General features: G+C 44.2%; 2 protein-coding genes across 3 annotated transcripts in view; both read right to left on the reverse strand.

Annotated features, from left to right (window-relative positions):
- SPECC1L (sperm antigen with calponin homology and coiled-coil domains 1 like) overlaps positions 1-5,422 on the reverse strand; it is a 64,426-nt gene extending 59,004 nt beyond the window's left edge. For both annotated transcript variants that reach the window (XM_030958564.1, XM_030958565.1), the window contains exon 1: positions 5,308-5,422. The gene's annotated coding sequence lies outside the window, so the exon portion shown is untranslated. The remainder of the gene's footprint in view (positions 1-5,307) is intronic.
- A 3,585-nt stretch (positions 5,423-9,007) lies between these two features.
- Positions 9,008-24,193, reverse strand: part of BCR (BCR activator of RhoGEF and GTPase) — a 97,523-nt gene continuing 82,337 nt past the window's right edge. Inside the window, exons 17-23 of the mRNA XM_030958566.1 lie at positions 20,923-20,982; positions 20,689-20,798; positions 19,748-19,887; positions 18,644-18,778; positions 17,964-18,069; positions 16,997-17,159; positions 9,008-16,271 (exon numbers count right to left, since the gene is read on the reverse strand). Of these exons, the coding sequence (XP_030814426.1) occupies positions 16,182-16,271; positions 16,997-17,159; positions 17,964-18,069; positions 18,644-18,778; positions 19,748-19,887; positions 20,689-20,798; positions 20,923-20,982 (804 nt within the window). The 3' untranslated portion in view covers positions 9,008-16,181. The remainder of the gene's footprint in view (positions 16,272-16,996; positions 17,160-17,963; positions 18,070-18,643; positions 18,779-19,747; positions 19,888-20,688; positions 20,799-20,922; positions 20,983-24,193) is intronic.

Below are 24,193 nucleotides of genomic sequence, written 5' to 3' on the forward strand. Positions count from 1 at the left end.
AGGAGCAGCTACCGGCCCCAGTGTGGAAGCTCAAGGACACAAATTTGAGTCATATGGAAGAAAAGTCCTTGTGACAGGATGGAGAGAGGTTCCCATCTACTGGTAATTTTTTTTATTTCCCCAGGGAAAAAGGGTAAGACTATTTCTCTTCCAAATTTTATTCCAAGCCTTCCAGAAAAGGGTGAATCACCAGGCAGTTTATGGAGCTGCTGTTCCCTGGCACAGTTTGGTTGCTGGAGGAGTGCAGGACAACATGGGACAAAGCCTGGGAAAGCACTAAAAGCCCAGTACAGCATCCCTAGCTGATGTAGCTGCTGATGTGCTGATATCCTCATGGAATGCCAAGTGCACTTTCCACTGTGAAACACTTTTAAGGTATTTCTTTGAAAAGCTCCTGGATCTCCAGGTTTCCTGGCAAACCTTTGATGTGTGACTGAAGGCCTCAGAATAATTTTTCCCCCAGCAAAATGCAGTCCTTCTATTAAAGAAGGCTGTACTGAAGTTTCTTCCTTTTCCTTCAAATATGTTTTATATTACAACACTAATGTCCATAACTGATAGACTTAATTTTCTTCTGTAGACAGACACTACTTATTTTTTACAGGTGTGTATATCAGAAAGATTTTGAGAAAACTGTCAATAAGTTTTTCTAACAAGAATTTGTGTGATTTCACGTTTTCAACACAGCAAATGTAGTTCTAAATATGAAACAAAGTAGACTGAAATTTCATCTGCACACTTGGATCTATACCCTTTAAAATGTCTTTACTATTTTCCTGAGTTTTCACAAACAGAATTTACATTGTTTACAGCAGTATCTATCCCAGCAAACTACCAAAACCTTTGGAGAACAGCATGATGGCACCTTTAAAGTTTTCCAAAGTCACAGGCACACCCATGCTGCAGGCTGAGGAAACCCTGTCCTGTAGTTTTGCATAAAACTAGAAAGAACAGCAACAGTAATGGGGGAAAAGTTTATGTCACAAAGTTTTCATTTTAACAGGACATTTCTTTATGACCTCAGTATAGTTCAATCCAACGATATTGCCACATTCAAGGATGCATCTCAAATTTACAAATCCTAAATTAAGAATAATTTGTTGACAACTACCAACAACTGTATGTATTTAAGAAGTTCATCATTTCCAGAAGAGACATTGTCCATCTCATGTAAGCAAGTGCAGATACAAAGTAGCTTTGTACAATTCTGTCACTGAAAGGAAAGAAGGTTTGTTTTGGCTTTTTTTTTTTGTCACAGAAAGAAATAAAAACAAAACTAAAACTTCAAGTGTACACAGTTACTCAGATTTGTGGAAGGAATCATGCCTATAAAAGTAGCTTTACTTTTCCTTTTCTCTCCCAGAAAAGCCTATATTCCTTCAGGGACTTGAAGGAAATATTTGCCATTAACCATTTAAAGTGCTGGTCACTTGTTAGGGAAGAGCCAATTGAAACAGGCAAGACCATTGTCTGAAAAGACACTGCACAGCAGATGCTACTTTAAATGCACACCCATTATCAATCCTCAATGTCATTTATTTTGCTAAATAAAATAAATTTTTAGCTCAGTATAATCCAGCAACTCAGGAAAAAAAAAAAAAAAATTTAAATCCTACACCTAAACAGAGAAAGTCAAACTTTAGCAGATCATTTTTATAAACTTGCCCATGTCACTCAAGACCTGTCCATACAAAGACAGCCAACATTCTAGCAGTGAAATACACTGAAGTATTTCAATGCTGGAATACTCTCCAGCACCAGCCCTCCCACAGCAAGGAAATTCTGCAGCCGAAGCTTCAAGAAGACTCCATCTGCCAAAGCCACTGCGTGCTTTTAATTAAGAACATCCACAGAAATGCATTAAGAAGAACACAGAGAGTTTCAGGGAGCAGTAAGAACACCAGCACCCTGGTCATGCTTCCCAGCCACCTCCCCAAAGGCAGATCCCACACAGAGCCATTACTCACTGCATGTACCTGTGCAGAGCATGTATCCCACACTGGCCAAATGACCAAAGTCAAGGAAATGCTTTTAGCATCCAAAATACACAAATACTTCCACACTGATGTCATCAAATACATCACTCAGTACTTCAACTCTACCTTAACTCTTTTTTACTATTATTTAAATACTAGATGTTAGGTGCTCAGTTTATTTTCCTGAATAAAACTGCCTATCTAACAATTAATTGCAGCCAATCATCACCTTGGCTCCGTTCTGGCACACAGTGATGGAAAATAAAATTCAGGAAGATTTAGCTTTCAAAAATGTCAAATCAAGTTTTAAAGTAAGTAAAAACTTATTTACTATTCTGAAATTTTGCTTTAGTGGCTTTATAAACATTTAATATGCAACAAGTGACTTGTTCTAATTTTTTTTTTTTTGGTACTGCAACTCGTGGATTGAAACCCTTCACAAAGGGTTTCCCCTTTCACTTAACTCCAGAATTTATTCTTGTATTATTCTTCCCTGCAATTTGGGAAGCTACTAACTCTGCCACTGATTTACAACACAGTATCAGTTCTTTGCAAAACTGAAGTACCTCAAGAAGATGAAGATCAAAAGTCTGTATGTTTGATGAAGATCAAAAGTTGTAGTGCCTTGTAGGTGTAGGACAGTAAAATCTTCTTTCCCAAAGAAAATCATGCACATATGTGTGAAAACCCTACTAATGAATTATTTATGTTTAAAGATAGAATCCTGTGATTACTTCCAGGCTGCACTACTGCTAAGTGCTCCAAATGGTGGCTCCTCTGATCGTTTCAGTTGGATTAAGCTCAAAAGAAACAAGTAATAGGTTCCTTGTAGCTAGTCATGTAAGGCTACTATTATGTACATAAAACAGCTTCCAACACTGCTCTTTCTCCCTTTTTCAGTATAAAGACCAAAAATAAGACTAAATGGGGTGATTTTTTTAAGCCAGGAAGTACAAGCCTAACATTTCTTATGCTGTTTTCCCAATGAGCAACAGTGATTCAGTCCCATTAATAGCACTACACACTGCTAGGACTGGATCCTTGTTGGCAAGACAGGCTCCAACACAAGATCCAAAAGGAGCTTCTGAATTACATTAGTGAAAAATCTCCTAAGGAGTTTCCATAGCCTTCACCTACTGAAAATCTATTTTCCTCCTTCACACCAATAGTAAAGCAAAAATGGCACAAATTTGACTGCAAAATGTTACTTCTAAGTATATATCGATACATAAAATGTTGACTGTACCTCAGATTTATTTGTACAATTAAATCTTTGCAGCATAAAAATATCCATCCCAACATGTGCTAAAGACAGAAACTTCTAAAACTCAAGAACTTTTAGGCCTGTCATTTGCCACCTTTAAATGATGTCCAGGTATGGCTCAGGAAAATGCCAGCTGGCCCAAGCAAGGCATGCCAGTGCCCATGCTGACACTGATGTGGCCAAGCACGTGCCAGACCTCGGCCTAACACCCAAGCTGTCTTTGGTTTGCTGCTTGGACACACTCTCCATTGATGGAAACCTTAGCTCCAGGTTCATCCTGATGCAGAAAACACCTTTGGCAGATGCCTGGAAGGCCACAGAGATCACACCAGCCTAAAGCACAAAGGGAAAGGAAAAACACCCCGGAGCTGCAAATCACAATAGAAGGTAACAGTCCATGACACCTGGAAATCCCTGCACTGAGGTTTTCCCACTGTGAATGTGCCACCATCATCAGACTTTAATACAACAAACCCTCAAACAATCGAAGAGAGAAGACAGATCTTTACCGATGATCACACTAAAAAACATGTCAACAATTAGCTTGAGCAGATAAAATAACTGGGAAAATGTGGGCTGCATTATCTAACTAGATAGCCTTTTATCTGACAGGAATAGAAAAATACGTTAAAAATACTTGAGGTTTTATTCCCAATTATGTATCATATTCAAAAAAGAAAGAAAAAGACATGTATCTTCAGCCATACAAAAACATCTGAGAAATCAAGGGGTTTTCTCCTTACTTCACCGAGTTTACCAGCCTGGAATCTGGTTTTTCCATTAGCTGAAAGTGAAGTGGCAGTGTTACAAGAAACATGAGACTACTCCCGTCTCAGTTTCCAGTTTTAATCTCAGACTATTTACCATGACCTTCTCTTTTCATTTCTGTTAGCAACTACCTAACAACACTCAACCAAGCTGGAAACAGAGAAGAAACTGCTTTCCTTCTTCTGAGCTACTACAGCCCTACATTGTGATCCACAGTGTTAAAAGCAGCCAGTGGCTTTAATTTGCCTATCTTTCAGCAGCCAAAGTCCACACCATTAATGAAGCAGGAAGGAGCTCCAGAAGGTTTATGTTTGCTCTTGGGGTGAGCAGAGCTTGCACAGACTATGCCCTTCAACAAAACCCACGGCTCCTTAGAGCTTTTTTCACCCAGCAGAACCACTTACATGACACATTTTCTGCTACAAGAGAACTGTGTTCTGCAGATCCCAGCACAGACAGACACTTCACATGATCACAGATGGTGTTGTGGAGAGGAGGGTGCAGTTTGCTGAGCATCAGCACAGCACTGCATTGTTTTTCTCTCTAAAGACACAGCGTACAGAATCCTCAGAGCAGGCTGGTGACCGGATTTGGCCCTGCTATAGGAATCTGCCTTGCTACATCCCTAGTAATACCAGGTCATGATAGACTTGGAAGCTAAAATAGTGAGGCACAGGATAGCAGACAGCAGGCACAAAACTGGAACTCAGAGGCTCTTTCAGCTCTAAAAACGCAGAAAAACCGCGCTCCAGAGAAGCATGAGACCAGAATCCAGACAAAGGTGCTCCGGAACACACCAAACCCAGCTGGAAAGCTGCTGACCGCGGGCACTCCGCGTTTCTCCCCAGGGAGCTCCACACGCACCCACATCCCTCTCACAGCGCGCAGCGTGCAGCCAACGATTCCACCGCGGGATGCAAACGCGGGCCAAGCTGCGCCGCCCCGCCAGCCGGCACCGGCGGCCGCTCCGCTGCTCCCCGCCGGCCCCGCGGGGTCCCCGCACCGCGGCTGACAGCGAGGACGCGGCAGGCCGGGCGGACGGTGCCGCGGGCGGCCCCTGAGGCGCGGGGTACCCGAGGCGGGCGCGGGGCGGTGTCACCGCCGCGGGTGACAGCGCGGCCCCTCGGGGGAGGCGGTGAGGAGGGCCGAGCCCAGGGCTTCCCGCGGCCGCGAGGCGCGGCGGCCGGGGCGCGGGACACAGGCCCTGCCGGAGCCTGCGCGGCCGCGGGCGACCCCCGGCGGGCGGGCGGGCGGGCGGGGGTCGGGGCCGGGCTGTGCCCGCCGGCGCTCGGCGCTTACCGGGGCAGCCGCCGCCTCCTTCCCGCTGTTCCGCAGCCCCCGGCTCCGGGGGCGCCGCGCGGGCCGGGCCGGCGGGAGCGGGGGGGCGGAGGGGGGCGCGCACGGCAGGGACCCCTCCGCCCGCCTCCGCCCCGCCCCCTGGCGGCACCGCGCACGCGCCCCCCGCGAGCCCGCCCCCGCCAGCCCGGGGGCCGTGAGGGGAAAGGGCGGGGCGCGCGCGCGGGCGGCGCGTGCGCGGGGCGGCCCTTCCCTCAGGGCGGCCCCTCCCTCAGAGCGGGGCTGCTCCGCACCTGAGCCTCGGAACCGCTGGGTAGCGGCTCCAGGTAGGGAGGAAAAAACTCTGAGGTGGTGGAGTTCAGCGTGTGTCCCAACACCACCAGGTCATCTAGAACATGGCCGTGAAGTGAGCTCCACGTTCAGTCTGTCCTCAGACACCTGCCGGCACGGTGACTCCATCACCGCCCAGCGCAGCCCGGTCCGATGTCTGATTAACCCTTCTGTGGACAAATTACTTCTCATGTCCAACCTGAACCTCCCTTGGCGCAGCCTGAGGCCGCTTCCTCTCATCCTGTCCCTTGTTGCTGGGAGCAGACCCCGACCCCTCACGACCTCATCCTCCTGTCAGGGGGTTGTGAGGGACAGAGGGTCCCCCCTGAGCCTCCTTTTCTCCAGGCCGAGCCCCCCCAGCTCCCTCATCACACTTGTGCTCCAGACCCTTCCCCAGCTCCATTACTGAGGGTGGGAGAGCGGCAACAGCCCCAGCCCAGGACCCGCATCTGGGACTAGTGAAAAAATAAATTATTTTGTGGGGGTTTTTGGGGCTGAGGAATGAGCATGCACATTTTAAGCACCGGCACCAAGTGCGCACAGTGCAGGAAACCTGAGTGAAGGTGCTGTGGGTCTTGTAAACCTGTGCCTTACTGTCCAGATCTAAAATTGTAACTTTTCATTCGAGTGAGGAGATGTTTAAATGTGCGTTGTGGCTTAAATGGGCTAGAGTTTTCTTCACTGTTCAGCACAAACCCAAAATATAGCCCGTACTGGCCACCTTGAAGAAAATTAACTCTACTCCAGCCAAAACCAGCACAGGTTTGTGGTAGGAAATAGCTCTCCCTTCTTAGGTGACAAGAACTCACATGCACACAAGCTTTCAGAGTCTGAGCTCCCTTCAAACGCACTAAACTAAGCTCAGCTGTGTAGCCCATCACTGTGCAGGATGTTTGACTTGTCACGAACAGCCAGCAACTGAAGTTAATAACCCCAAATTGCAGCGTGGGTGCTTTGGTGGGAGGTATAGCAGAGTTTGTATTTACAGACACTGCCTGGGAAATGCTATGAACACAGTAATGAAGAAAATGTGCTGATTTGACACATTCCTGTAAAAGTTTCCCTCTATTTAGGCTAAAGCTTTCCCAACTCAGCTGTTTTAGCAAAAGAAACATTTCAGTGTAAGATTGAGTTGCGTGTTCTCCCTTGAGGTACATTCCTTCCTAGAATTCATAGGAATTGAATTCACAGGAATACAGAATTTGTAGGTTGCAGACTGGTAGGGCAAGTATGATTTACAGTCCCCTCATTATCTTTGGTGAAGTTAAATTTTCAATATTATAAATCAAAGTAAATGATATCTCTATTACATCAGAATTCCCTTTAAAACTAGCAGGATGTGTGCTGCCAGATATTGCAACATCATTTGATTTACATGGTGGGAAAATTTTTCTGTTTGTGCGTCTTACAAAGTCAATTTAATCGAGATGCCCTTCCTTGTCCATTTCTTTGTCACTCTGCCTGCTCCTACCTGGTGGGGGTTCCCCTGGCAGGCGGCTGCACAGACATGGTGCACTCGTTTGACAGTGAAATGCTCCTTTATGCTTAAATAATAATGATGTTTATTTTCCTACGCTATGACCAATGTCATTCTGCTACATTTTCTGCTCCATGATACCTTCAGACAAATGTTGTCCAGTTTCTACCGTCGGGTTGATTTTGAAGTTATCAGCTAAAAAATGGCATTTCAGTGGCACTACTTGTGTATGAAGGATGTGAAAAGTGGCTGCATTTGTTTTGAACAATGTATTTCTCACGGTAGCCCACAAAGGGCTCAGCTTTCTGTTTTGCAGCAGGAAGCAGCCGCTCAGCTCAGGGAATTAATGAACGAGCTGCTAGCTGACAGTGCATATGCCTTGGATCTTGGTTCTGGAACTTGAAAGGTCGCTGAAAAAAATGCGTTAAATGGCAGTATTGTGTGCTGTAACGTGTGTGTGAAAGTGGTTCAGCTGTCTGCTAGAAACGCTTTCTCTTTGTGGTTAGTTCTGGGTTCGACTGCCCCCGAGGATTACAGAATCTCCATAACTGGAGGCTTCTAACAAAGAGCGGACAAATGTCTCTGGGAGTCAGGCAGGGACGGCTGATCCTGCCTCACACCGACAGCTGGATCCCGCAGGCCTCGGGGGAGCTGCTGCCCCAGGGCAGCCTGTCCAAGCCCCAGGGCTGTCTGGAAAATGGAGAGACACCTGATCAGGTGGAGCAATTTGCACGGAACATCCGTGCTTGTTATACTCATGTTCTTTCTCATCCTGATCCTGCTCCAGCCTAAGGTTCCGTTGGCTCCCTCTCGTTCCAGGTGCCGCAGGTGTGTGCCAGCTGCTTTGCTCAGCCTGCACCAGCCTCACCTGGGCCTTCAGCGGGAGAAGAACATCCAGGAGGAGTGGCTGGGATGCTCCAGGCTGGCAGCCAGCGTAGAGCTGGACACGGTAGGAGCTGGTTGTGGGTGCAGAGTGCCTGGTGCAGGACACGATCCCTGCCAGGCTCATCCAGAGGCTGCTGTTCCACGTGGCTGCTCTTCAAGGGTTCACTTTCTGGGACAGGGAGAACCATTTGGCAGAAGAATTCCATATTTTTACCTTATATAGTCACACCACTGGTCAGAAGTATAAGTAATAGTCATTGAGTTTCCCCTCCTTTGCCCAGTTCAGGGGTAAGCATGACACTCAGTGTAGTTTTAAACAATGCAGTCAGTTACATTTTATCTACTTCAAATGTTGCAATGGAACCCTGTTATCTTTGTGGTCCACACTTAATGAAATGGGCTAGAGAGCTTTCAAGCAGGTATCTTTTTATTGTAGAAAGGTTTATATATTATATTAAATTTGGACTATATTCAAACATAAATGTACTTTAATTACATTAATAATTTAAACAATGTTTAAATAAAGCACCAAGTTAACTTGATTTAAATAACTGATTCAGTTTCCACACTGATTCCTACAAAATCCCACTAATTTCATGCAGTGTTTGAAGAACTGGAGGCCAGAGCTGATTTCTTAGTAAACACTAACTACAGTTCAAGTGCTCTGCACACAAGGGGAAAGTTGACAAGTCTGACACAGGCTGAGTTTTGAAGCAGAACTCCTACAAAAGGATTCGTACAGATCTGAACAGGGATTGGGCTGTTCAGCTATTTCTCTACCTTCCCTGTAAACTATTTCCACACATTCAAGTTGTTTCAGTTTAGTTCTTTGTACTGACCTCTAGATTTTAGGTGATACAGCTTTTACCTTGTAAAACAAGAAACCGGTTTTATTTTGAAACAGCAGTGTTAAATTCCATGCCCCCAGCAAACTCAGCTGAATGCAATTCACACATTCAGTGTAATATAGGCCCACTTTTATCTAAATAAGACCAAAAGAACCTGGCAACATAGATACAGGAGATTTTATTTAACATTGTGTACAAAGAAAGGCTACAAATGCCTTAAGACGTTTTTCCCCCAAATACAGTTCTTGGATCCCTTTTTCATACCACATTTCTCAGAAAGTTAAAAAAAAAATCCAAAATGACAATTTTTCCCTTTCCCCTTCTCTTTGGGCCTAAACTGAGAGATATTTAGCAGTATGGTTTCAACACCTTTCCATATTAAACTATTAGGATTAGGTTTTCTTTCCCCAAAACTGAGCACTATGAGATACTGAAGCACTACCAACAGCAGGATAAAATGTCAAAAACTGACTCCCTAACACGGTATTGTTTAAAATAATGCCAACAGTATTAGCTCTAATGAAACCCAAAATTATGCAAACAATAACAAGTTGTTTGTCTTCTATATCTGATAATTTAGGACTAATTATATAATTTAATTGTATTTATATTTAAATAAATAGTCTTAACTCCTTTCCTTGGAATTCTTCATGGATTATAAACACTTATAATACTAGAGATAAGAACAAACTACACAACTTACATAGGCAAGAAAGGCTGAGTTGTTTTGTTTTGGTTTTTTTGCTGGACAGACACAGAAAGGACAACATTTCAGTGTCCTGCTGTGAGATCATTTCAAATTCACCATTTCATTGTGATGCTTTTCAGTTATCCCAACACAACAATTCCTTACCCTCTTTTTGCTACCTTGGTTATCACTCTTAGTACTCCTGAAACATTGGTCCCTGCATAGCTAAGTTTTATGCAGGGTTCTGCAAGTTTTGTATGTGACTGTGAAACCCAAGACAAGACTTCTTTTAGGCTGTAAGAAGCAGTAAAGAAGGCAGGGAGTAGAAAAGGCTTTTGTGGAGAAATGACCTTTTGCTACAGCAGCTTTTACATTACCATCGACTAGATATGAAATAGGTTTTAGATATAGATTGGTTTTCAGCTATTTGTAGAATCCCAAATTAGCATTGCCCCTGTTTCTCCCAAAATGGGACTAAAATAGAGGAATTTTGAGCTACTCTAGATCAGCAGTTGATCACTTGGTTGGGTGCAGTAAGAAGGAACTCACAGCTTTCTCTGAGCCTGATCAAACTGCCCCAGGGGAGATGGGAGCACCCGAGCAGCAGCCAGTCCCTGCTCACTGCTGGGCTGGACCTGCTGTGACCCTGCCTGGGGTCATCTCCGGAAGCTGCTGGAGCCTCCTTGCAGGCAGGAAGCTGTTTTGTACACAAGCCTGCCCTTTTGTACAGCCACAGGGATATAAAACGCCGTGTGGTATAAATCATTCTGCAGATTAGAGAAACAGCTCATCTGTAGAATGTCTCCTCAGAACATCCTACCACAGGGGAAACAACCACAGCAGTTACACAAGCAAAAGCTCTAGCACAAAATAAAACTTCCTCTATTCTGGTGAACCATTTTTGACAAGAGGATTTGAACATGACTGTTATGAAGACAAAGCAGTAGAGCAAACACTTCTGCTAGGCTTGGGCACTCTGTAATTGTAATAATTTCAAATATGCTTGAACAGCTGTAAATGATAGAATTTTACTTAGCTCACAATAGAGCCCTGTGTGAGCCCAGAACTTTAGCACTACCTGGTCCACTCTGCACAAGAAGACTGGAAATAGTTTAATTATCTCCAGGGCTCTGCTCTGTAGCTCTGCTACAAACTGAACCTCTCAGTGTGGTATTTGCTACAGAGCAGAAAGATGTGAAGTGGTTCTGTTGGGAAAGGAAGGGTGTGTCTTACTGTGAGGTGAAACATGGCAGCAGGAAAAAAAATTATGTAGAAACCGCTGCATGTTTTGCAGTGGTCCCCAGCAATGTCACTGTAAGATGGTAACACAAGAGAATCAAGAGTGGAGGCAAACTAGGTAATTTAGTAATTTTCTAATTCTTGACAAGAGCATTTATGAATTTGCTTGACCCAAGAGGCATAAATCTAATGATATGGTCACAGAAGGGAGACTCAAGGCAACACATACACTCAGGTTTGCTTTGTCCTACTGCCCCAACCCTTCTGTCATTACAGCTGTTGTGGCATTTTATCCTTGCAGCCCAAAATCAGATTTCTAGCTTGAACAATAACCCAACTTTGTGGTTCTAGGAGTTTAGGAGCTTTTTTCTTCCTTGTGGTGGTTTCATGTACTTTAACAAACAGGTGCTATAGCTGCTGCCTCAGGGAGAAATGATAGAGAGCAAGTGATAAGCTTTGCTTTCTTAGCACTGAATTGTGAATGTTCACTAGCAAGAAAGAGGGGTTGCAGCACATCAGAACTGTGAGGCTGCTGTAGCTTAATTCCTGCCATTCCCATGTTCATGTTTATTTACTGACAAGAGAGCCTTTGCTCAGTTATCTAGGGCATGAGCCACCTTCTGTAACTCAAAATGAGAGTCTCATTCTAGTCCCAAGAAACGTGACCTTGAGCAATTCCTAATTTTGCTTCCCTTTTCCATTTGTGATAGTTTCATTCCCTAATGATTATTAAGGAACAGTCTATTAACTATAAGTGCTTCCTTTATAGCTTCTGTTAATTTTAAGGGCAATCCATGGATTTAATTCTATTCAATTAGAAAGTTCACAGAACACACATGAACATTCATTTCATCCTGGTTCCGATTGGAGAATTGCTAATACTAGTCCAAGGCTGCAGTATCTCAGTTGTACAGGCCCTGTGTTAAAGGAAGGGAATGGTACCATGTTTATTTTTCACTAATAGCAGTAGGACAGTGTTAGCAAAGTCTACAAAGAAAAACATCCCCGGAGCAGAAATTTAAGAGGGCATAAACAAGTGACTATCTTTGAGAATTTGATTAATTTGATTGTATCTAGGAATTGCCCTTTCAGATTTTTCTTCTTCAAAGAACAAAAGCAAATCCCCCCTCAAGTTCCTGCACAAATGTACTGGTCTTCTGTTATTACAAATCCCTGTCATATTGAATTTAAGTAAAAAGAGAAAGGGGAAGTTTTAAGAAAAAAGCATTTCCCATTTTATACTAAAACTTCCATAAGAAGAATGCCACATCTGGTAAAATTATCCCAGTACGTGACCAAGCACTGAAACAAAAGGATTACCTAGTAAGGAATCTGAGAAGGTTGGGGTTTTGCCATCAGACTTTAAACATTTTCAAAACCACATTGGTCAGTTTACATTTGATACACACTTGAATGAATGGCACATTAAGGTAAATTGACACATTGTGATGCCTTCCAGTGTTACACAGGTGACAAACTAATCTGGAGATCCAGGTCTGCCTTAAGGAACAGTCCATTTGTTTAAATAAACTCATAGAAAACTAACAGGAACAACCATAAAACAGTTTTAAACAGGTAAAACTAATAAACTGTAAAAATCCTGCACCTCCCATAAATATCCTCTGTGGTTCCACCAGCTCATGGCCACACCACGAGGGCCGCGTGGTGCCGGACGATTCCGCGTGTGCGACGACGGCCGGAGCCGAGGTGAGCAGTGGGCACTGGCAAGGACGGGCACCCCACTGCTGCATTTTGCCCTTAGCTATACACTGAAAAATAGCAGCATTAAAATACAGCCTGAAATAGCTTAGCTACTACCTCAACTTGTTAAAAATGTGCAAGAATAAAGAACACCAGCAGCATTTGAATGGATGTATTTCAATTTGGTTTTTGACACTTCCCTCCCATACAAAGCATACACAAACACAAAGCTGACTCTGAGCTAGTAACTGTTATTTCTTGTCCAGCTTTGAAAACTTTCCCCTTCATTTACTTAACTTTTAAAAATTTTACTTAAAAACCTATTCAGTGTTAAAAAAAACCACAAGAATTTTAAGATAATTTCTAAATGCCAAGAAACTGATGCTTATTCCCCTCCTTAAACTGGAGAGACACAGACTATCATAATCACCTGAATTTCCTTAGCTGAAAATTTAAACATTTCAGATTCCTGTTCCTGAAAGTGACATTTGTAAAAAAGTCTCTCCAATACATTAGAAACTGAAGGAGCAAAATCTCCCAGTGCACACATAAAGGGTAATTTCTTGCTAGGTTTGCTCTTGTGTTGTTTATATTGTACCTTTTAACACAGAAAATTAAAGAATTCAATTTTCTGACACAACTCACAAGGGAATGTATAAGAGGAGAAATCAGAAGGCCTTTTCTGAAGCCAAGTTTTGCATTTCCCTTTTTGTTTAAGTACGATAAGGCTTATTAAAAAAAAAAAAAAAATCCAAAACACAAAAAAACCCCTCCAAACAAACAAAAAAACCCAACCAACATCCCTGGGAAAAAAACATAAAAGCCTTTTGGAAATACTTAATTTCTGAAAACATAAGACTAGTGGAAAAAAATTAATTGCAAAATTAAAGGAAATTCAAGAAATCGATTCTCGTATTTCAAATCAGTCCATTATTTCATCATCAGCAATACAATCCACTATCTTTTCCAGCCCAAAATTACCAGCTTTGGGGAAAACATATTCATACTTAACAGAAATAATTAATGGGTTAAGTTAAATTAACTTTTTTCCCTGATCCACATGCCTGCATGTTAGATAACATTACATTAGAACTGAGCATTGTAATGAGAGACTGACAGCAACAACCTGTCACAATAACCAAAGCAAAAGCAATTTTCTCATGGTTACATACTATAGATCAGTAATCTAATATTAAAATTAACTTCCTATATAAATAAAAATTTAAAAGTTGGGCAAAGTAAATTGGCACAGTCATTATGGTATTACTTTCCAGTTTCAACACTGCAAGGAGCAGCCACAGATTGCAAACACCAAAGGAAAAGGCTATCACCCAGCACCAGGTGTAGCTTGGGTTCTCTCCCTTTTCCATGAAGTCATCAGCAGAGCTCCTGCCTCAGGTCCATCCCCCCGAGTGGGAGCAGGCAGGAGTGCAAGGATTGCTGTGGAGCTGCTGGGGAAAAGGGAGAACAAATACAGAGAAACAAACATAGAGAATGCTTTACTGCTCTGCACAACATGGCTCAAGTCAATGGTTTTGCAGGATTGTGACCAATTTTTACCTTCAAACAGGCAAAAAATGAATATAAAAATTTAAAAAATCAAAATCTTAAGCCTTCAAGTTTCCTTGCCTTCACTCCCTCCCTCCCCCAAAAAGCACTTCCTACTACAGACAGTTTTTTCTTTTTTGCGGGTTCAGAAGTTGGAATGTTGTGGAAATACATACAAGAGAGAAGGAATTTCTAGTTGTACATTACATTACAAAGAGGTTTGCTCCCAGACCTAAGGAGGGAGGGATACTAAGCAATATTAAATTCCTATAAGAATCCTTACAAAGCATGCAAAATATTGATATACTCACAAAATTGAAATTTATATTTGCTCCTTTCTGATTTCGCAACTTCACAGTACAATAATTTCTAATATTCTGCAGCAGTCAGAATTACAGTGACTACAAAATCATTTCCCTTTAATTTTTTTCTATTTGCTTGAAACACTCCTTTGCTATTTTTTTTAAATTGAGAGTTTGCAGATCACCCATCAGAAAATGTGCAATTCAGCACAAGAGGAGTTGCTTTCTGTGTCATTTTTCCCTGTAAATGATGCTGACAACAAGCTAACCCTACCAATCTTTCAACATGTCCCTCCCTCCCCTTGTTGTGCCAATCCCTTCCCTTGTGTTCCAGCTGTACTTCTTGCCAGGATGATGATGGACAGATGCCACTAAATGGATGCTGCATAGCTGGGTAGGAGTAGTGGGGGCTGGAATAGTTTAGGACAATGGCATCTCTCCCACCCCCAGGATGTTTGGCACAACTGCTTCAGAACCAGAGTGCTGGCTCTGGATACCAGCTATTAGATCCTGCACTTTCAATTCCTTGGACAAATACTGCTGCCTTTTCCACCCCTGTAGCTTCAACTGATTTAGAGAGGGAAATAAAAAATTGGTGTTTGGCCAGATCTTTTGTACTGCTAAATGGAGTTCCACAGAAATTTCTCCACTGCTCTTAATTAAAACAGAGTTGGAATTTCTGGAGAATTCACAATGCATGCTACTTGCTAGATTGTCCATAAAGTACATTCTGGCATTTTTTCAGAGCATTTGTATCTATCAGAAAAAGACTCTTGTAGAAACAATGTACAAAGCCTCCAAAAATTCAAGTATCAAAAAAAAGATGTTCTGATAAAAGTCTGGAGTAAGCAGCCAGCCAAACTGAGAGCTATTGGTTTTTTTTTAAATCCACAAATTCTTCAATTACTTTTGCAGAGATAATGTGGTTTTTTTGGAGTGTTGGGTATTAATAGTCTTCCCAATTAATTTTCATTAAGTTTGGTGTGGTCTAAGGAATTTAGCAATCCTTCCTGGATAATAGTGCCCCTGCTTTTATAAACAAATGAACAACAGAATCACTAACTGTTATTCTCCCTGCCTTTCATTTACTGTATTTATTTATTTAATTTTGTTGAGTCTGTCTCAACCCAACAAAACCCATCAGAAGTGCAACATAGGCAAGAGCAGGGCATCTCCTTCCCTGGGGTGTACAAACATTTCTATGGGAAGGGCTGGGTGAGCCAAAAAATCATACAAACAAAATAAAAAACCCAGCCCCCAACCAGACAACAGTTCTAGCTGTACATTAAACTCTTTGATTTCTTTAGAACCATATTCAAATCAAGACTTGAATTTCTGTGGAGAGAATTTTAGATCCCAGACCCTTCTCTTCTCCTTCCTCTTGCAAAGCAATGCTATTTTTTGTGGCCTCAAACAGTACTTGAAAAACAGCAGTTATTAAAGACACAGTTGTGATATATCCTTTAACGTCCCCTCTCCCAAAAAGGGGTGTCCTATCAAGTGGTCCAGTAGAAATCTTGAAGTTTCTTTATGATAAATTAAATCCATAAAATGAGGAATACCTTCTGTCACATTCCTAACAAGAATAATCACCACATTCTGTGGTGCATTTGTCCAAGTGTCTATTGCTCCTTCTAGTGGAGATTCCGCACAGCTCCATCTCCGCTTAGTTCTGGTTCTACCAGCACAAGGAGGTTTTTCTCCATTCTCTCCAGCTTGTCTCTGGGTAACAAACCGCAGAAGCACTGAGGGCCAGAATTCCCCAGCACAGGAACAGTCTGAGGAAACACCAGTCATCTTTTTCCCAGGGTGACAGAGTTTGCCAAAAGCAGTTTGTGTCCTGTTGGTACCGCAGGCACCTACACCTCTGTAGAAAAGAGAATGCTTTGCCTCTTGCTGTCGGGGGTAGGGATAGTCTCTAGCTGCAGGAAGTACAGAAGAACTTGAACCTGGAAAGAGAAATGACAAGGTAATACTAAAGCCCTGTAAAAATTCATTCTCATCCTGGCTATGTGAGAGCTAGTGCTAGTGACACAGCTCTCTCTGGGACATCTAGCAGCTGTGTATTTAATATGCTGTATAACAGCAAGAGAAAAAATAGAACTTGACACGCTTCAGAGACACTCTTTTAAGATTCCAGGTGGAAAAATCGTGCTGGAGGTTCCAGCACTGAAAAAATTCAATCTAGAATTTGCCATTACTCAACGGAGAAATACAAACCAGTCTGACTCAGTAACACAGGCTCTGTGCTCCAATCCTCTGCCTTCAAAGGCAGCAGTGGCCAAAGAATTTTGTTGTGCATCAGTGAAGGTGGTTAAAGTGCTGAGCAGCATTGTGGAAACACTGCCAATTCTTTTATCCCAGGCCAGCCGCATGGTGCTGGGACACAGCTCCCCAGAAACTAAACTCTTCCCATGCAGGAGCACACACAGGATGCACACACACAGACATCCCATCATGAAAAACCACATTTGTACAGATGCAAATTGATCTGCCTGAAGGAACACTGTTCTACAGACAAGCTAAAATGTCTGTGTGAGGCCAAAAGTTGTTTTATGTTTACCAAAAAAATGACCATGAAAGCCCAGCGGGGTCACTGAGCCAGGCCTGCCGCAGGACTGTGCCTTCCCAGAAAGCGTCTTCACAAGATGGAATGGCACATTCAGGATTTTACCTGGGACATGACTTCTAGTGACCAGCTGTCAGTCATGGTGATGGGCTGGGTTGGGTTAGCAGGGATTTTACTGTCCTTCTCTGAAGGTCTGAGCAGTGTTGGTCCAAAGACAGTGGCAAGATTATGCAGGGACATCTTGTTGACGCTTTCTCTCTCAGCAACCCTGGGAGAAGAAACAATGCACAAGGCAGACCTTCATAAATATCTGAGTCTTATAAATGAGAAACCAAGGCACAAAGTTTAATAAATTTGCCCAAGGGCAGAAAAGTCTGCAGCAGAAACACCACTAAAGCCCAGATTTCCTGGATTTTAATCTAGACTCTTAATCACAAAATGGTCTTTCATGTCTCCAGGGACAGTCTCTGATATGTACAACATACTTATGCAAATCAACACATTGGGCAAGCATTAAGCCAGCTTATTGCGTTAATGTCAAATGCATGGCAATACTTTTTCACAGGTATAACCATATTACAAAGACATATACAAAATCAGAAAGACTTGACTACAAAAGGAACTGACAATGCAGTTAGGCAAAGTGCTGAAATTTAAAAAATAGATCGTTTTGGATTTCAGACACCTTCTGAGACAAGGTTCCCTAGATCTTAAATATAGGTAAATCTTCATGGTTTATACAAAAACCTTTCCTGGTCTGTGTATCCAGATACAGGTGCAGTCTCAGTGACATTGCAGCAGAAATCTGCGTTTGTGATAGATAAGCCCTGACTCTTTTGTTACTCCTTTCCTCCAGTCCTAATCCTTTTTCAGTATGAGTGGAAATGGAATTCAGGATTTACTACCTCACTAAGTGAGTATGAGACAATAGTTATCTAATGAACATGCCCAGCAGATCAGCAAATACTTCCTCATTTCTGTGATTCAGCAGGTATTTAAAGAAAAGGCTCCACTTTTCAAAACAGCTGATGCTTTACACATTAAATGCATTTCTCAAGGAACCACATATTACCTTTTTAAATGGTCCAGAAGGAAAAGGAATGTCACAAGGTTGGGTTCTGGAAGTGATAGCAACAGATTCAACATACAGCTCTCCTTTGCAACAGGATCTGAAAGTGCTACAAGACAGAGAACAAGACATCACTACAGGCAGTGAATGCAGATCTGACTGACTGAGCCAAGTCCCAGAAGAGCCAATATGGATGGTCCCAAAAGAATTGTGACTACATCATCATGGGCTGGAAGGTCAGAGTTGCACATCAATACCCCACAGCATCTTGTTCCTTTATTTCACAAATGCATTAAGAATCCTTTTCTCTCTTTTTCAAAGCAGTTCAAGTACTTTGAGGCTTTCAATCACTGACGTTTTTCTTTGCATCAAGATAAGATGAGGTACATAAACCCCTCCCCTCCAAAGGGGGCTTCCCTGAAGCCTGCCTGGGCAGTGAGTGTGCAGGGCCCCAGCAGGCAGGGGCATTCTGTCCTTCAGAAACCTTTGCAGCTTGCAGAACAGCATGGCAGGCGCCCATATGCACCACGTGGGAAGGCAGTGTCATTCTGAGCTCCATCCCACTGCCCTCACAGCCTGTTCCAGCTTTTGTCCAACACTCTAAATTCGTGTTTTATGATGCTTTAAGAGCAGCCTCCCATGGAAGAGCCTCCATTCCCAAGGGCTCCTCGTGCTGCACCTACCGATGCCTTCGGCAAAGTTGGGGTACAGCTCGTCGGTGAACAGGGGCTCCGGCAGCTCTCGGAAGTACAGCTTGAGGGTGCCTGCAATGGCGTTAACGTCCATCTCACTCATCATCACTGACACATCCTTGTTATCTGAAAGAGGGGACAGTACAGGAAGGGTAAAGGAACTGCTGGCCTTGCATTCCTTCTTTTCCTCACTTTGGGTCTGTTTATCTTTCGTCTCTGCCCAAATAGCTGGGAGTTTTCCTGTTTACATTTCTCCAGATTAAATGAGCAACCTTCCAGCTGAGAAGCACTGTACAAATGACTGCAAACACTTCATTGCTTTACACCAAGCCAGACAACCTCACTCTCCCAGGGCTACCTGTGCTGTGCCAGCAAACCTGGCCTGATCTGAACAAGCCCTCTTGACAGTATTTATATGCATTTCAACTTTTATTACTGACAGCAGTTGTTATTCCAATTCCCTGCCTCTAACAGCTTAGACTAAGAGATTCTGAGATTCTCTAACTCGCTATTGAGTGTAGCTAAGGCAATTCACGGCTTATATTTCCATTTTGTTACTATTAAGAACAACAAAACCAGCCCCTCTTCCTGAACTAAACACCCACCAGCACTGGTTTCATAAAGTCCAGATGGAGTTAGGGAGAGAAGCCCTGACCACTCAACCTCAGTTTCATAAATAACCCTCCTAGTTCTAAGGAACACTGGCTTTCACAAAACATTCTTTATTTTAAGGACTTCTATTAATTTGGACACCTCACAACAGTGAAGAAATTATGACTTCTGATTGCTGATGTTTTCCCCCAGAGAGGTGTCTGCCATTTACAAAGATTTGGCAAGGCAGGTAAAGCCATCATTTCATCTCTGCTGGGAAGAATAAAAAAGCATGGTTTGGTACAAGGATCATCCTGTTGTATGTCTTGGGTTATATCAGTAAATAAAACATGCAGCCAGGGTTAAAATTGTTTTCCTTGAGTGAGAATCTCTACTTCTTAATGCTTCTTGGGCAACGTAAGATTAAAAATAGCACAGCCACATGACAGGGAGCTCAGGCAGGTTCTGAGAGAGCAAAGGGAAAAATCAGACCCAAATACTTACTGACATCAAAGGCAGCTTTCAAAGCCTGGATGTCGGTTGCGACTCCAGAGACACGGTAGATCCCCACCTCCTCCATCCCGCGCCGCTCGATCTCCTCCACGCACTGCCGCACGATGTACGGCACCTTCGACCTCTCTCTCCTGAGGGGAGCCAGACAGAAGGGCTCAGTTCAGCCCAGGCCCTCTGTGCCTGTTCCCCAGTCAGCCAGGACAGCTCCGAGCCCCCCAACATTTCCCTGGGCAAATGGGGTGGTAGGAAGTCTGAGCAGGCAGTCAGGACTGAGCTGAAAAACTCCTTTTAAAACTCCTTTTCTGACTGTCTCAGCCTTGCTCTGGCTGTTCTGTAGCTTCCCTGAGCACTTGAGCTCTTGGCCAGGTCCCAGCACCCCCAGAGCCTGCGAGTCTGCCCAGGTAATGAGAGGATTCCCAAACAGCCCTTGGATACATAGCAACCCTGTTGCTTTCAAACTGATGCAATTCCATGGGGAGGAAATACCACACTTCCCAAACCATACAACAGAACAAACAGGTTTCTGCTGGCAAATGATTCATGACAAAAGATCAGGGGTTAAAATAATACAATGAGATCCAAAGACCTTGAACATTTTTGATTATGGAAAGGAAACATCACTGTTCAGTGGCTCTGGAAATTTGTGACCATGTCAGCTAACTACAGAGAAGGCAAGTGCAAGGGGGATTTCCGGAATTCAGAGGAATTATCAGTACTGCCAGTAAACAGCCTGTGTGCACACTGGTTTTTATCTCTGCAAAAAATGAAGCTCAGAGATTGTAAAGCATCTCCTGTCTGCAGCCACATCTACACTCCTACACTAGTGGAGCAGGCTGGACTGCCAAACCCCTCAAGGGGACACAGGCAAGTGCACCCCACTGGCCAGTTGTCTTCCTGAACACAACGGGGAGAAACGTGACCCATCAGCTCACTTGGTGACAATGGCAATCTTGACCCCAAACACTCCTGTCTGCTTGCGGGATGGCATCCTCTTCAGGCTGAACTCCCGACTGGTGAACTTCACTGACAGCTTCACTTCCACCTGAACCAAAGAGAACAGCTGTCACTTCTTAAACATTTTCTTTTCTTTATGCTGCAATGAAGAGCAAAGAAATAAAGCCCACAGGAGGTACAGAAGCAGAGCTAATTTCTGTTTGTACACTTACCCCATTCATTGAGATGACTGTGCGCTGCCAATCTTTGTCCTGCAGTGCCTGCGGGTCCAGCTGGAAAACAGAAGTTACCCATCAGCTAGGAACAGACTTCAGAGAAACCAGCTAGCCTGGGAGGCTTCTGCAAGTGAGCAGAGCACAATCACTTTTACCTTCTTCTTTCTTTTCCATAGGAAAACCCACACTCCAAAGTTTCCCTGGTTTCAGGGAAACCAGGTTTTGGATATTGCGCAGTTCTCTTAAACAGGGCTGATGAGGGTTCATACCCATGGAAAACCCAGCAATATGAGAGCAGTGTCAGCTCAACAATAAAGGCAACCTCAGGGAGCACAACCAATATTTGAATCTGCTGAGAAATCATGGAAAGCTGTCCTTCAAACAGCCTATTCCTTTTCATTTCTATTTGAGCATAGAGGCAGGAAGAACACCAGACCCTGCTATTGCAAGCACTCATTAAACAGAAACAAGTTCCAATCTCTCATTTTCAGCTTTGTTTCATCTATTGAGTGGACAGTTGTGAGGCTGGGGAGCAGTTGACTCAGGTGCTAGAATGTCACCCAGCAATTCCTCTACTGCCTTGGGAGAGCCCCAACATATCAGAAGGGCTGAGGAGTGGCACTCAGCTCCAGGGAGACTGGCAAGAGAGAGAGGAGCTGTCTGCTTGGGGGCTTGATCAGCCATTGGAACCAGCCAAAGCAAGAATTCAGTGCCTCCTGAGACAGCTTTGTAACACCTGGCTCTTGAACATGGAGGCACTGTAAGACCAGAAGAGGCACCTGCAGCAAACTCTGTTTTGAGTTTACTGCTGTCAGCAAACAGGCAGTCATAACCAGAGCTGCTTTGCAGCTCCCCCTTCTCACAGAGCCCCATGCAGGGTCAGACAGCTCTGGCAGGGGAGGGAAATGCTGGAACAATGGCAGCTGCAGGAAATTCTGGGAGAGCTTAGACACGGTCATGGTCGCACTCAGATCATCAACAGAGCAGCCCAGTGCTGCTGACAGCTACAGAGACGAGCCCCCACCTAAACCTTCCCCACTCCCCTAAGAAAGGCAAGTAGCAGAGAGCAAAGTTCCTCCCACTGCAGGGACCCCAAGCAGCACAGAACAAGCGAGGCCAACCTTATCCCTGCGCGCTCTGTTACGGACGTGAGCCCACAGCGGGATGCTGCCAGCACACACAGGCTTCCCTGGCAAACTGGACCGGCTCCTGCAGGTGCAACGCTGGCAGAAATTCCTGAAGAGCCCTTGTAAGGAATTGTCAGTAACCAGCAGCTCCCACATTTTGGGATTGTGCAAAGGATGGGCAGCAGTGCTTGGCTTCAGTGCCTCAGCGACCCCAAACACAGCACTGCTCGCCAAGGGGATTTGCTTTTAACTCCGGCAGAACAGATCCGCCCCGCCTATGGGGCTGGCCAAGGGCCCTACGAGCTGGCCAGTTTCTAGGCTGTTCTACCCTGAACTTCCGTGCTGGAAGCTTGATTTCTTTCAACAACTGAATTCTTTCCCAGAATCAAGAGGAAACCATTTCTGAAGTGTCTGGTTTCCTATGAGGAGCAACCATGCTAACTATTCCTGAAAGCTTGATCTCCAACTCTGAGGAGTCATCTTGTTAAGCTGCCAAAATGGCCCTGCTGATGGACACAGTCACAGCCAATCCTCTTGCTGGGAACCAGTTCTCCATATGCTTTTAGAATGGAGTCACTGAGTGTATTATTTATAACAGGGAGTTATTTTATTTATAGTTTAAGACTAAAGGGGAAAGAGGGTTTGAATATGTGCCAAAAACTTCAAAGGAAGAGTCCAGCAGAATCCAGTTATGGTTTATTTAAGCTAACAGGTATTACTGGGTATGTCTCAGTAATGACCAGGGAATTCCTGTCACAGCACAAAACAAAATCAAGTAAATAGCTGTTAAAAAATAAAACCATCCTGCTCTCTCTCAAGAGTAACTTTGACACTGCTGCAAAGAACAAGGAGAAGCAGAGTGCTGGAGCTGAGAACTCACAAAGATTTCTCCTTGCTGGAACTGAGAGCTCACAGAGACTTTTCCTCACTGGATAACTGCTGGGGCTGAGCCAGGACTGCGAGTAAACCTCCGTGTACCTGCTGCCGCCTCTTGCTCCCTTGTTTCTGAACTCTCCTGCAGAGCTGGCAGGACCCCTGCACTCCCTCCTACTGTTTGACTCCTGCTGGAAAATGCCTTGTACTGAATGGGGACAGCCAGGGACAGCAGGCACCAGGGCTGGCTGACCCAGCCAACCCTGCATAAATCACTGGCAATAACAACAGTAATTAAGGGGAAAAAAACCCAAACTCCTCCAAGGTGCTTTTTAAATAACAAAGCAAAATGATGGAAGCTATTAAAAGAGCAAAGCTTGAATAAACTCTCAGCAACACTGAGTAAGACAGGAAGATCAGGTCTAACAGTCTGATAAGTCACAGCAGGACATAACAGAGTCAACAGGAAACCAAGAAGTGTCACTGGGACTTCAATCGAGCTTCAGTCGTGGTCCCAAGTGATGACTGACCTTCTGAGGCCAGCAAGAGCAACAGAGGGAAAGGGCAGCTGGAGCAGGCAGGGAGAGAGCACACTGAGGACAGCGAGCTAGCAAGAGTGATGCTCCACCAGCACAGAGGACAAAGAGGGCTATGCTGTCTTCTGGCCTGATTTGGAGATCAGTGACCTGAAAGAAGGAACACTGAGTAGAAGAATGCAATCCACGGCCAGCATGGCAAAGGGAGGCAGCTCTGAGCAAGCTGTGCCAGCTCAGGCAGGGGAGGCAACTGTGCAGCTGCTGCCTCTGCATTTGACAGTGGAATTTACTGCTCCTCTACACAATTCCTTCAAACAGTTGCTTGGTTTGAGTGACCTGCCCCATCTCCATTGAAGCAGAGCCACTGTGTTGTTTCCATGCTCTGTGCAAATAGGACAGACCTGCTAAAACCCTCCCAGACTGCATTGCATGGGTTTCTTTGAACAGCCCCCACCAAAAGCTCATGCAGAACAGGAAAATACAAACCAACCACTCTGTCTTTTGCTGCTCCCTCCAGCCCCCCTTGTGGCTTTTGGTATTTGCAGTGGCAAAGTACAGCCCCAAAGTCACTAATGAATCAAGCCAATACCTCTCTGTCTCCTGCCCGAAACACAACAGAACAAAGCAGCTCAGCACCACAGGGGTTTCTGAGTGCAGGTCTCTGGCCCTGGTAGCAGCTCAGCACTGAATGAGACAGGGCACAGCAGTCAGGAAAGGCTGAGAGTGCACAGC

Source organism: Camarhynchus parvulus, chromosome 15 (genome assembly GCF_901933205.1).
Source record: "Camarhynchus parvulus chromosome 15, STF_HiC, whole genome shotgun sequence".
Lineage (NCBI taxonomy): Eukaryota > Metazoa > Chordata > Aves > Passeriformes > Thraupidae > Camarhynchus > Camarhynchus parvulus.